This window comes from Dermacentor albipictus, chromosome 1 (genome assembly GCF_038994185.2).
Source record: "Dermacentor albipictus isolate Rhodes 1998 colony chromosome 1, USDA_Dalb.pri_finalv2, whole genome shotgun sequence".
Lineage (NCBI taxonomy): Eukaryota > Metazoa > Arthropoda > Arachnida > Ixodida > Ixodidae > Dermacentor > Dermacentor albipictus.
The window spans coordinates 147,336,800-147,350,526 of record NC_091821.1 but is presented as its reverse complement, the minus strand read 5'-3'; the positions used below and the strand labels follow the sequence as shown (position 1 = coordinate 147,350,526).

Below are 13,727 nucleotides of genomic sequence, written 5' to 3'. Positions count from 1 at the left end.
CATACAGTAAAACCTCGTTAAGCCAGATTTCACGGGAAGGAAAAAAAAATGTCCGAATTGACGGAATGTCAAGTTATTGAAGGCAACAAGAAAACAATAAACTGAATGAATGAAACAATTACTGAATGAATGAGCAAATCCTGTCTCTATTTTGCACAAAAGCAGTGCGGAAGCTGCAATTCTCGTCAACTCGTGACTGATTAGCGCTCGCAGCGGCGAAGGTCTCACAACCTCCTTCACAGTGCAGCCACAGTGCGCATCTTCCCCTGAGATAGACGTTTTACTACCACGTACACATCCCAATTATTTTTTTCGCCAATGAACTGGCCACTGTCCATCGCGACGTAGCCGGTGCGCTTCATCGTCAAAAGCTTGTCCAAACCAACCTATGGTTTGCCGCAACCACTGCGGACGAAACCACTATTGATGCGATCATGTATGGCAACTATGCAGTCATGAAGGCACTTGGCCAACGCGGTGCTATGCGCAGCGGTTAATGCAAGAACAAAGGCTTCAGAGGCACAACTAGGCACGAAGTTTTCTGGCGTTGCTGTCATTCACGTACAATTTCCACTGATGACCATGGCGATGCATACTTTGCCGCTTCGTTTCAGTGGACGCTAACATCATTTTTGCTCTTTTATGTCGCACATTTGCGGCGCTACGGCACTCGCCGAGATCCGAGAGCTGTCGAATTCACCGTTGTGCAGCCAAATACGTCTGAATTAACGAGTTTCATTGCATTAAATAATGCATATGGCTGCCGTTACCAAAGGACAAGTTTAAATTATTTTCTGAATTAGCGAGGGCCAAATTAACAAGGTTGTACTGTATACACTCTTAAAACAGTTGCACCCTTTGGGGTATATATTTGTCTCACCACAATAATCGTCATCTGCCCCGCTTGCATTTCTTTTCTTGAAAACACTGTGCTCGTTACTTTCCTGTTGAGAATGCTCTGTCATGCTGATAACATGCTGTTACGATCGGCCTGCAGGGGTGCTGACCTGCAAAACCTTCCCAGCGCGCTTAAGCTGTTTCGATTGTCCTGAGGGGGTAGCGATCTTCGAACCCTTTCCGGCCCGCTGCGACGAGTGGCTTTGGAGAGCCAACAGTGCGTGTCTTCAGAGAACTGGCGACGCCAGCAAAGTTAACCGACCATGCACCTCCTTCGGAGAACTGGAGACCACAGCAAAGTTAATCAACCATGTGCTTCCCTTGGAGATTCGGCGACGCCAGCGAGGCTAGCCACATTCGACGGACCAAGTATTGTTACTTGATTCGCTGTCGCCTTCCTGGTCTACTTGGAGCAAGAGGACTCCTGAAAAAGGGGGTTTTGCCGCACGTTTTCGCGGGCCCCAGAATTCGTCAGTCTGCTGACAGTCGTAGTCAGCTGGCTACCTGAGAAGTCAGCTCTGGAATCAAGAGGCGCCCACTGGGGTCAAGCGTGACAACCCATGTGTACAAGGACCCGCTCACCTCAGTGTGTTCAGTGAGACCAAAGTGTGGAAGAGAGTGTGTGAACCCTCCCCCTCAAAGGCAGGTCGACTACGCCTCCAACGACGACTTTGGACGGTCCGATTGGACGGAGGCTGAATGGCAGTTTTCCCTCACCTAGGGATCTAGGGAGGACAGAGGGTTTTTAAGCTGCCGTTTTGTTGGCTGCTAGTCGAGCTGTGTGCTGTGTGCTTCATGCTTGGTGCTTCATCTTTCGGGCTCCGTTGGGGAGTCATACTAGACTGTTGAATTGTATGTCCCGTCATTATGTAAATACCGTAAATAAATGCGGTATTCCTAGTTCTCGATGAGAGCAAGTTCCTCACTACAACCACGTCCCAAGCGTGGGTGAATTGGACGACGGCATGGGCCAACTACCGCCTTTTTCATGCCCGACCCCAAACCCGTACAACTGGTAGCCAGTGATGGGAAGTCTTTCCCTTCAATAACGTCTAAAACCTTACAACTGGTTGACAGCGGTGGGATTGTCCTCCAACTCTTACCGTTCATGCCGTTCGTGACTTGGAAGTACCGGGCTCGCAGTGTTAAAGAATGGAAATGCGGACAAGACAGATGCCGATTGTTGTTGTGGGACAAGATAAGCTCCAAGGGGAATGCATTTTTTAAGAGTGTACACTCTTAAAACAGTTACACCCTTTAAAGTGTAGTGAATGAACATACAGGGTCCTGAATATTTCGCCGCGCGTGTTCAAAAAAAGGCTTTGCGCTGACCGCTGCACTGTTCTTGCTCAAATTTTGCAGAATGATCACATTTTGGCATTGACTTCGTTTAGTATACCCCTTGGCACAGTTAATTGCCTGGTTTTTAAGAAATAAATACAAATTTGCCTGTGCTTATGCACTCTTAAACAAGATTACACCCTTTAGGTTGTACCTTGCCACACAATAATAATCATCACCTAACTTGTCCGCATTTCCTTTCTTTAATGCTGCGAGCCTGCTACTTCCAAGTCACGAATGGCGTGCACGTTATGAACATGACAGAGCATTCTCAACAGGAAAGTATCGAGCGCAGTGTTTTCAAGAAAGGAAATGCAAGCAAGACAAATGACGATTGTTGTTGTGTGGCAAGATGCGACCTAAAGGGTGTAAATTTGTTTAAGAGTGTGGGGATGCGAGCTGTAGCCGCGACAGCACAAGCATTAACTTGTGTCACCCCCTGCCGTCACCTACAGAAAGCAGCGTTTCAGGGAGGACTGCCCATGCTTCCCGCTCCTGGAACAGACAAGTTCCCTCCCTGAAACGTTGCTTTCTGTAGATGATGACAGGTGGCAACACAATTTTATGCTTGCACCGTCGTGGCAGCAGCTTGCATCTCTATAAGCGCAGGCAAATTTGTACTTTGTTTCTTAAAAACCAGGCAATTAACTATGCCAAGTGTTATACTCGGCACAGTTGCAGCAGTTAGTGCAAAACCTTTTTTCAAACACATGCAGCGAAACATTCAGGACCCTGTACAAGTGCAAGCCTTAATTTCATTTGCTTTGACCAGTTGTGCAACTTCAGTTCATGTAGGTAGCACACCACTCCCATATGTCACCAAATAAGCTGCGTACTACAGCGTTTACAAGGAATTGGAAGTCATCAACAGACCCAGTCAACAACTTTCCTTGAATATGAACCACCATCGCCCACTTCCTTTCTAATGGAGGCAATACTGTACTGCAGCGGTTGAAAAACATTTTATACCCTGTGCTGTTTTATTTCGTTTTTTTTTTTCCAGATTGCAGACATATATATGTTTCATTTATTTAACTTAAAATTCGCAATCTTGTGTTACTAAGAATGCTCTCGCAATCACAAAATCAGCCAATAGGATTGCTGGGTCCAGCTGCTTGCGATGGCACTGTATGCCAACATTATGGAAGCAAGAGCAAGTGATATTTCACCGTTTTTGACACAAGATTGTAAATTCCCTGTTGCATGCAGTGCAGTAATATTTGGCCCAGATGTTCACAGGAGCCTCTATAACAGAGCGACGTTTTCTTACTCTGTTCAAACAGTGTTTCAGGACCCCTTTAATGATTTTCTCAAGCAATCTGTTTTGTTTTCAACATTGCGCTATAATAGGAAAAGTTACCGTACACCTGACTACATCATGACTCTGTGGCTCATAGCACAATTGGTTTCCAGCAGAACATTCTGACACAGACAGGAAGAAACGACCAACACACATCGTCGTCTCCACTGGGCATCTCGCTTTTCATTATTGCCAGCATCATTGCATCGTTCAATTTCACGACACCAAAGTTTTAGGAAAAAGTAAAGACAAGCTAACACACAAGATTTTAGAAGCCATGGCAATTTACAAAAGCAGGAAATCTTGCATCAGTACACCATCAATCCTACTAACAGAAAAAGAAAAGGGATACTTGCGCAAAGACGATATTTCAACCTAAGGAGTCGAATAATCGGCATTACAAAAAAAAAAGGGAGAGAGAGAGAGGCACTGACTATCTTGTGCTATAAAAAGTGTACGAAATCAATAATACACATTCAGTTGCTAGTTCAGCATGTGTGATAGTCTCTTCCTGTCCACGTCAGAACGTTCTGCTGGAAACCAATTCTGCTATGTGCAACCAATGAGCTCAGGCAAACACTATTTCGTGGCTCAGTATTTGGCAACTAAGAAAACAAGCCATCCACATCCATTACCTTATCTTATCGTATTTATTTATATTACCCTCAGGGCCGTACAGCATTAATCCTGCTGTGCCCGAGTATACTTGTCAGGCTGCTTGTAGAGCAGTATCCTTAAAGTAAATAAAGCATATGAAAATGTGACACTGTACAATCGCTGTCATGATTGTACACCGGTGCGATGGAACAACAACGCCAGTCCTAGCATTTGTCCTATAACAAGTTCATCTTTTGTTTATTAAGCTGATGTTCACGCAGTTCATGTTTCCTGAAATGTTTAATTATGTCTGCAATAATAGCTACATATTTTTGTGGTTTCCTGTCCAACTTTTTTGGTAATTACAAGTAAAGCCAAGTTCTTTTTAGCCAAGCCAAACCATCTTTCCAAAAGCGAAAAGACACTTTTACACGTGACGCTCAGCTCAGTGTGTTGCCGTAGCCACACAGGTGCTTTTGATTTAACTAAGAAGCATGCCATCTCCTGAAACGCTGAGCGAGCTGGAGAGAAGGTTTTTTAACTCCCATGCAGAATCAGAACTTAGGTTCATGTGAAATAGCATGAAAAATAGCAAAACAGCATAAACTCCCCTGGTATGTTCTGGGAGGTTGTCGTTTTATATTTTTTTAAGCTGCATTCAAAAATTCCGCTTCTGCAATAGCAAACCAGCCACTTTTACAATGGGAGGAAGCTTGGCAAGTGTCACAGAACACGCAAGAATGAAATATGGGTGGCAACGTCATTATGAATTTTCTGTGCCAGCTCACCCAGAACCTTGACAGCCTTTACTCAGGTGTATTTATTTGTTTACCAGCAAGCAAGGACTACACTGCATTTTAGAGGAAACATAGACTCAACCTTGGCAGTTTTGAGAACTTTTTTTGTACCATATAGTGGGCCAAAAAGAAGAAAATACTTTGAAATATGCCACACTGACATAGCAGAACTGAAGTTTTTGGGAAAAGTTTGGAAAGGTTTATGGAAAAGTCTTGATATTTTTTCTGCAAAAATCAACCTTTTCCTGCAGAATGGATGAAAATGAAGTTTTGGAAGAATTCTGTACTAGTCTAAACTGATTTATTGTAATTGTTTAGTGCCCGTTTAAGTTAAATCCTCACCAAGACATAAGGGAACTCAGTAACTCACAGGACAGCAGCTTTCGCTCAGCCTCTTCAAGGTGCTCAGATGAAGTGGGGCACCATCGGATATAACTGGAGATCCAACTGGGAACAAGGTCAATCAAGCTGCTCAACAAGGTGTCTGCCAGCAGGCACGTGTGTTTCAGCAGGCGCAACCTGTGCAACCCATACGTACAAGCTGTCACCATGCAGACAAACATGCACACACACACACACACAGAAAGCGATATTTAATGCCTCCACTTCTTATAGCACAATTGAAAGATTACAATCGGAAGACACCTAGAGCCTCAAGTCTCTCTAAAAAGAGCATAAAAGCTTTTGAAAAAAAGCTGTGAAAATAAGTATCAGACACCTTACAATGCTTAGAATGATGGCAATGGTATGCTGCAAAAACTAAAATGGAAATTATTGCAACTTTGGAAGCAGTAAAAGCAGTTTTTGTCAAAAGATGCAAGTGCACTGTTAATATCTGTGCTCAATGTGTAACACATGCTTCAACAACTTTTATGTCATATCATGAGAAGCCAACAAACACTGACACCAAGGACAACATAGGGGAAATTACTTGTGCTTAATAAATGGAATGAAGAAACGATAAATTAATGGAAATTAAAGTGGATGAAAAAACAACTTGCCGCAGGTGGGAACCGAACCCACAACCTTCGCATTTCGCGTGCGATGCTCTACCAATTGAGCTACCGCGGCGCTGTTTCCCCATCCACTTTCTTGGGTATTTATGTGCACTAGTAAACCCTGGGAGTGTTAGCCAGCGCCACCACTCACAGACCTTGGCAGCGGACGTGGAACGTCCTTGTTGCCGCAGGCGTCACGAGAACGTGATCTTTTTGGGTGAAGGCAACTGGTTAAGAAACCCACATATGCTACCTGAAGGCATCAATGTTGCCGGATTCGAGACCCTCATATGTAATAAACGAGAAGAAAGGGGGTTAACCGAGGGGCCCAATTTTTATTAGTCATATCATGAGAAGCCAACAAACACTGACACCAAGGACAACATAGGGGAAATTACTTGTGCTTAATAAACGGAATGAAGAAACGATAAATTAATGAAAATAAAAGTGGATATGTGGATATGGATATTAAAGCATATGTGGATTTCTTAACCAGTTGCCTTCACCCAAAAATATCACGTTCTCATGACGCCTGCGACAACAAGGACGTTCCACATCCACCGCCAAGGTCTGTGAGTGGTGGCGAGGGCTAACACTCCCAGGGTTTACTAGTACACATAAATACCCAAGAAAGTGGATAGGAAACAGCGCCGCGGTAGCTCAATTGGTAGAGCATCGCACGCGAAATGCGAAGGTTGTGGGTTCGGTTCCCACCTGCGGCAAGTTGTTTTTTCATCCACTTTATTTCCTTTAATTTATCGTTTCTTCATTCCCTTTATTAAGCACAAGTAATTTCCCTTATGTTGTCCTTGGTGTCAGTGTTTGTTTGGCTTCTCATGATATGACTAATAAAAATCAGGCCCTTCGGTTAACCCCCTTTCTTCTCGTTAATAACTTCTATGGTATTTTTTTTACATTCTCATGCATTGTGACATTTGCTTGACACCAGGGGGGGGGGCTATTCTGTAAGAGTCTACCTAGTGGGCTGTCCATTTCGGCCGCTGGTGATTGGATGCAGCTGTACGAGCGAGGAGGAAACTAGCGGCCCCAGCCAATCAGCAGCGGCCGAAATTGACAGTCCACTAGGTGGACTCCCACAGAATACCTCCACAGCGCAACAGACTTGTGTTAGGAAAAAGTGGATAAGATGAATGAACACAAAGTGACAATCCTCAAAAGAGTTTGAAAGAGGACAGGAAGCATGTCAGGAACTTGCATGCTGATGTGCTATATGTAGGCAATGCCACACACATTAGGAAATGTGACAACATGTAGTAAAAAGGGTGCCAGCACTTTTCAACAAAGCTATGCACAGTTGACAAGAAAAATATTTCTGGTGCCAAAGCCTTGACGGTAGCAATGGGAAAAAAATTTAATAAATAGGATTGTGCACATGACTATGATGAAAGCATATACATTGTCTCTGTGGTGAAGTGATATGGTCTATAATGCTTTTGATGACATTCACTGTTCAGCGTTGCCATATGCAATTTTTTAACCTTTCTGTGCCAATTCAAATATAAAACTTGTTTAACATAGAAAAGCATGCTTATTTACATAAACCGAAGACATGAACTTTCGATCTGTATCATAATCTCATTCCATGCTCACAACAGTTGTTCATATGGTGCAATTCTAAATAGACTGCTACACCAACATGCCGACAAGCCAATACACCGACATATAGAGAGAAAAGCGTCTCAGCTGACCTGGGGCAAAACATTGTAAAGCAAGGTAGGCAAGCTTCATATGAGCACACATATCAGGAAAAGTTAACAATGACAATGTTTTGCACATGACGAGGCACCATATGGTCCTTCTTCAAAACAGGCTGCATCATCAGAGAACTGTGCACACAAACCATCATAAGCATCAGGCTACTAATGTGAGCAGAAAGTCAAAAGCTTGAGTCCAAATAACTAGATTTACCATGAATTGGCACTTGGTAACTGAATTAATAAGGCTACAATGCCATCTGAACAACTAATGAAGGATTTTTCAGCTGCTATGCCAGTTGAAGACTGATATTCAGCTTCCGGACTTGAGACATTATTAATTAGCGCAAAAAAGACAGAGGACAGCGAGAAGCACACAGGACATACTACTAGACTTTGACCAATGTGAAGTTTAGCGTTACGCCCTGTGTGCTTCTTACTGTCATCAAATGCCTTTTTTGCACTAGTTAATATCTCAAGTCTTCATGTTCATGTTCATCATGCGACAGTAATTATGGATGCTTTAATGACAAGGTAGAAATAATTATTAAACATTTATTTTTGTAATAGCTATTTCAAAAATTAATTTCTGTGACATCTAACAAATATATTAGGCATTCATATTAAAGCCTTGAGATGGATACTAGAGGCAGCAAACATCTAACCATACATTTAATGCCATTACACTGTGGGTTAAAGATGTGCATGCTTACACAGTTATCAGTTAGGGCCCGTTTTAGGAACACAGACAAGGAAGACTCATCTAGTGGTACCTCCCACTGCACCACAGTGACTTTGACAGATGCTATGCAGACAGTGAAATTACCTACAACATTCTTTGTATTGAACCTAAAGTACCACAACCTATGAGCAGCCTGACACAAGAGTCCAACATGTTTCTAAGAATTACAACAGGTTACACTAGATAGCAGGCAGCAGCATTTAAGATTTTCACCACAATGCCAAGCACCTGAAGCACCTGATGCCCTGATTGACAAGTGACACAAAGTGTAATCTACAATACACAAATACAAATCTATTTCCATCATCACTCTTTATAAAAATACAGTAACAATGAGGACAGAGACAAAAAGCCAATGAAGGGAGCTTGACAGGGCCTGTTCCCTCTTCTCACACAGCAGAGATGGAACAGCACAGACATGGGAAATGCATTCAAAGTTCTAAAGAAAATATTTGGGGTGTTCGAATAGTGAAATTTCCCAATCGAATCAAATATGAATATTTGAGAAACAATCACCAAGTATCTGGCAGAATATTTTCTCACTTCTAAAGCAACATGCAATATGGAGTTTGTGCAGAGTCCATTTGATTAGAAAAGAAATCAGGCTTATATACATTGATACATGCATATTATATACCGTTCACAATTAGCCATAAGGCCAAGTGAGGAGCTTGAAAATGAAATACAACTGCTTAAAGTTATCTGGGGCACTATGGCAACGACAGTGATGAAGCAAGAGAACAGCATCTTACCAAAAGCATGTACAATGTTCCATTGGCAGAACGACAGAAATGTGATACTACAGCAGCGCAGATTGCTTTTTAACAAACGCAAACATGGTGAGACTGGCCAAATAATAAATCGGAAGAAATACATATGCAGACTGCCTAAAAGCTAGCCATTCTTCCTGAATGGCTGGAAAGTGTTGAGCAGGACTTATCTACCCAATGCGTTCACTCAGGAACTAATGCTCAGTGCAGCAACCGCAGCTATCATGCAGCAAAATCATTCACAACAGCCCTCACACCCATCGTTCTGTCTCCCTCGAAACTCTAATATGCGTTTTATCCCTTTTAAATTTTTTTTTTCAATTCATCTTTCAGGGCTGTTCATTGTGAATTTTTGAATCAAATATGAATAGCAAGGTCTATTTGATTCACATTCGGAACTTCTAATAATCACACACCCCATGGAAATTTTAGAAAGCGTACCCAAAGTACCCAAATATTCGTGCAACAAATATTGAAAATTTCTTCAAACTGAGCAATAAAATTTTGAAATTGCAATGGGCTGGTATTTTAAATGGTTACTTTCTTGTTTAAAGTGTTTGAAAATGTACATCTAATCATCCGTCGTCTATGTGTATTGGGTATTTTCCATCGGTCACTATTTCGGGGGTCAAATGAAATAGTTTTCTTTTACGACTGCAAGGTTCTTGATGCATACGTCACTGATTCTCACGCTAACTTCAGAGCACTTTAGCCATTTGGACAAGTATGAACCTGTTACGGCCAGGAGATTGAGTTGTCCAAAAATAGGATGACTATGCGCATTTTACTCAGTGCTGACAATTTAGTGAATCGCTTTCTTCTGTAATAAATTGTTTTTTTATACTAGAGAAAGTTGCGGCTCCCTGAACCAAGAGATTATGGCTGATTACAGAAAGAAACACAGCATTATAAATTATAAGCTTAGCATGTTTTGACAATAAAGAACGCCCTCAAGATCCTAGCCTGAGCTGCAGAGGAGTCTTACGATATGATGCATTCTTGCTTAACCACATATACTTCGGCTGTGCCTACACTCGTGAAGCAGTTAAAGAAGATAAGCTAGTGATGATCTGTGCAAAGCATATAGCCCAACCTAGAACACTGATCCCATCTTTACTACTATTCTGGTGGCTCTCACAGGCTAAATTCGCTAAGTACGTCCCACACTGGACGAACACCATGTAGCAGTGTGTGATGTAATATTACCACAGGTTTGACACCACATTGTGCAAGTCACTAATTAGCACTAAAGAAAGTGCTAATTTTTATATGTGACATATGCTTGTGTTCACGTTTGAAACTGTGATCACATCATTTCACACTAGTTTACATCCTCACATTGTTTTTATGCTTTATTTTTATCAATGTTTTTGTCATACTTGGTCTCTTCAATTATTCGTCCTCGACAGTGCCAGACTGCCCAAGGCGGAGCTTTCAGCCAATGAACGATGTGCATGCAGCATCACAGCCAGTCCCAGATAGTATGGAATGACAAAACGATGAGGCCACTATGGGCAAGGCTAGCTCCAGTTCACAAGGCTCCATTCACTCTATGATTTATTCTCGGTCATAATCACCTTCATAATATAAATGGTATCAGCCCCCATGCTTGGGCATGTACCGAGTAAACAGAAGGAAAGAAAACTGGGGAAAGAAAGGGAAAGAAGGCATGTTACCGCTACCTTATCCCAACCTTAACCCATTTAAACTGAAACGAAAGTTTCCTTTTTTTAAGTACGAGTCTTGGTGATAGTTTTGCGCAACAGATATATATCCATTCTGCAGCAGGTGTCCTAAAGAGTTACGTAAATTCAAATTTATCTTAAATAAGCTGAATTCGCCTTTGTGTACTCGAAAGTTGCTACACAGCAGTAAAAGTAATGCTGCAGATCACATCTACAAGAAGCGATCAAATAACTTAGCAAATTCGAGTAGAAATCTCGGGCATAACAATGTCACGTATTTGAACAGACAGGCATTACACTATGCGGAGCAGTACATGCTGGTGTACTGCTACGACTCACCATATCTCAACGCACTCCAGTACTACGCCGCATATAGCGCGAAACAGCGAAGTGACTCATCGCGAGGCAACTATTGACCACTTTATTCACGTGTCATCGACGAACAGCCATATTTAATGATTGTCAATGTGTCAGCAAATAAAAGGCAACTATGTCGTATTACGGTCAAAACACAAACATGTTTCCACAGCCTCATCTGCAATTAGCGGAAACGACATACGTCTGAGCCAGCTCGAGCACTCGCAACTGGAGTGAAACCTGTCATCACGCAAACCCCATTTTTAGCACAAAGCATCCAACGCGAAACTATTCTGAATAAAAAGCTATGGGTGTGTTAAGCGATAACATTTACAATCATGGCAGCCTGTCCGACACCAACGTCGAAAGGAATGAGAGTCGTGCTGCACGGCGGAAAAAGCCTTGTGTCTATGACATTACGAAACTGGCCTTGAAATGCTCGATCACACGAGGCTGTCGGCGAAATCGTAACGACATAAAAGGAATCAGGGTGAAATTGAAAAAGAACTACCCGGGAAAACATAGAAAAGGTATTCTTCCTTTTGTAAATGTGAAGGAGGCCCTGTTTACAGTAACTTTCAATCAAACTATTCACGGGCGCTTTGCTTTGAGTACACAGGCACTGTCATTCATTCGTTAGCAGTTAAAACTCACCCTTTGGAAAGCTCCGCCGATGATTGATCTTCGAGGGCCATCGTGAAATTGTTCAGTAACGTTGTTAAGCTAAGTCAAAAAACAATTAGACAAAAAGAAACTGTATGCTAAGCGCGAGACGGCGCGCTTGCAAACCCACAAGCGCAACTGCACTTGCCACCGGTCTTCTTCTAGTGCGGCTTCCACGGTACCCTACGCTTTCATACATACGCACGCACGCGCACACACAAGCGCATGGATGCACAAGCGTGTGTGATCATGTGTGTTTCCCAGCCAGTCCCAGCGCCAAACATATGATTGGTTGCATGCCATCTGGTAAAGATGGCGCCACAAAACAGAAGTGTTTGAATTTATTAAAGCAACGTTTATTCACTTAAGCCTAAGCAAAAAGAATATTTTTAACTATGATACCTTGTAACTTTTATATGTTTTTCACAAGCTTGCGAGAAAAAAAGTCTTGCGTGACTGTTCTGAACAAAACAAAAAAAAAGAATGGCCGTCGTTTAGAGAGGCGGCAAATTTGACTTTAGCATTTAACTTTCTAAATGTGAAAAAAAGAATGGTTTAACAAGATTAAAAGTGAGAACGAATGTGTATAAAATCGTACTGGTTGTACCAGACGACACACTGTACAGAAGAAGCTAGGCGAAATAGATGTGCGAGATGTCGGATGCGGCCGTGTTTTTCTTCGCAAACCCCAGCTTTGACTCGCTGCAAAGTGTAACCCTTGTTCACTACAATGATGACATTTCTATCGAGGAGTCTAGGCAAGCACACATCTACAAGGCGAGGTTTGTCTTACACATTTAAACCACTTATCCTCCCCACCCCACATCCCTTCGAGCTCATCTGCCGAAAGCGCGGTGTCTAATGTGAAAACGTATTGTAACCATGTAACGCAGCATTAAAACTCAGTATGTTCTATAATACATGACCAGTATAAGTTAGCACATGCCAGGGTCGTGGTGCAATGAAATGTGATGCCGCCTGAGGAGGAAACGATAGGACACCGCGCGGTTTCGTGTGGTTAGTTTAATGCCGAAATAACTTAATTATTGTCATTAGGTAGCTGCAATCGAGTATATATGTTCGAAGCACGGACGCTGTCTCTGCAATTTTCGCTGTCTCTCATCATCTTGAATTTCCATCTCCCGCCTTCTCCGTGTTTACATAGTGCCATATAATTTGTAGATTAATACAATCAACAACTGCGCCGATCATCGTCGTCTGTTTTCTCCCGCCGGCAACTTAGTTTTATTTATAACTTTTGTTGCTTGTTACAGCACTCTAAGACTCTTGAAGTTGCGCTACTGATCCAATGGAACAGGATTGTACTTATCTGGAGAAAAAAAAATACATTTGCCGTTTATATATGCGTACAGTCGTCAAATTTCATAATGAACGCAATTACTGTTCCAGCTGAACATTTTGATGGCCTGGCAGCAGTACATCACCCCACTTGATTCCCTCTTCGTCGGGTGCGGCGAGTTTATGCATTGAAAGAAATGTCCACCTCGTTTGCTCGTCACGGAGTGCGATTATGTTATTGGAGGTATAAATATATATCGATCTATAAGCGAGAGGTTAGTATACATTTATTTAGGAACTAATAACATTTCGCGCTTGTTAAATGAAGCCCTCTGGCAGACTAGTGCAAACACACTTATAGTCCAAACAGGGCAAGTACACGCGCTAACGCTTGCGGAAAACGTCACGCGGTAAGCACATGTGAACGAGTGAAAGCGCGCTTTCTGACATGACCGTTGCAGGGAGCTCATCTTCCGGGAGAGTCATGTGATTGCGACCCCCGTACTCCGGATGCCGTACTCTGTGTTGGCCGTCATGCAGGTGAGTATTACCAGCGGTGTACTCTG

At 42.5% G+C, this 13,727-nt stretch overlaps 2 protein-coding genes and 1 non-coding gene across 6 annotated transcripts in view; 2 read left to right on the top strand and 1 right to left on the bottom strand.

Moving 5' to 3' along the window:
* The window catches only part of LOC135911017 (1-acylglycerol-3-phosphate O-acyltransferase ABHD5-like), a 44,002-nt gene extending 31,858 nt beyond the window's left edge, over positions 1 to 12,144 (bottom strand). The window contains exons 1-3 of one of the 4 annotated variants that reach the window (XM_070527177.1): positions 12,040 to 12,144; positions 11,854 to 12,005; positions 5,303 to 5,451 (exon numbers count right to left, since the gene is read on the bottom strand). In XM_070527177.1, the coding sequence (XP_070383278.1) occupies positions 5,303 to 5,451; positions 11,854 to 11,894 (190 nt within the window). In that variant the 5' untranslated portion in view covers positions 11,895 to 12,005; positions 12,040 to 12,144. Of the gene's footprint in view, positions 1 to 5,302; positions 5,452 to 11,853 lie in introns of all 4 variants that reach the window. The other 3 variants (XM_065443095.2, XM_065443098.2, XM_065443096.2) reach the window with 3 other exon arrangements.
* Positions 6,580 to 6,652, top strand: TRNAS-CGA (transfer RNA serine (anticodon CGA)). Its single transcript has one exon. It is a non-coding gene; the product is annotated as a tRNA-Ser (tRNA).
* Positions 12,145 to 12,501: 357 nt separating the features above from the next.
* The window catches only part of LOC135911018 (uncharacterized), a 40,986-nt gene continuing 39,760 nt past the window's right edge, over positions 12,502 to 13,727 (top strand). The window contains exons 1-2 of the mRNA XM_065443099.2: positions 12,502 to 12,644; positions 13,623 to 13,701. Coding sequence (XP_065299171.1) covers positions 12,508 to 12,644; positions 13,623 to 13,701 — 216 coding nt within the window. The 5' untranslated portion in view covers positions 12,502 to 12,507. The remainder of the gene's footprint in view (positions 12,645 to 13,622; positions 13,702 to 13,727) is intronic.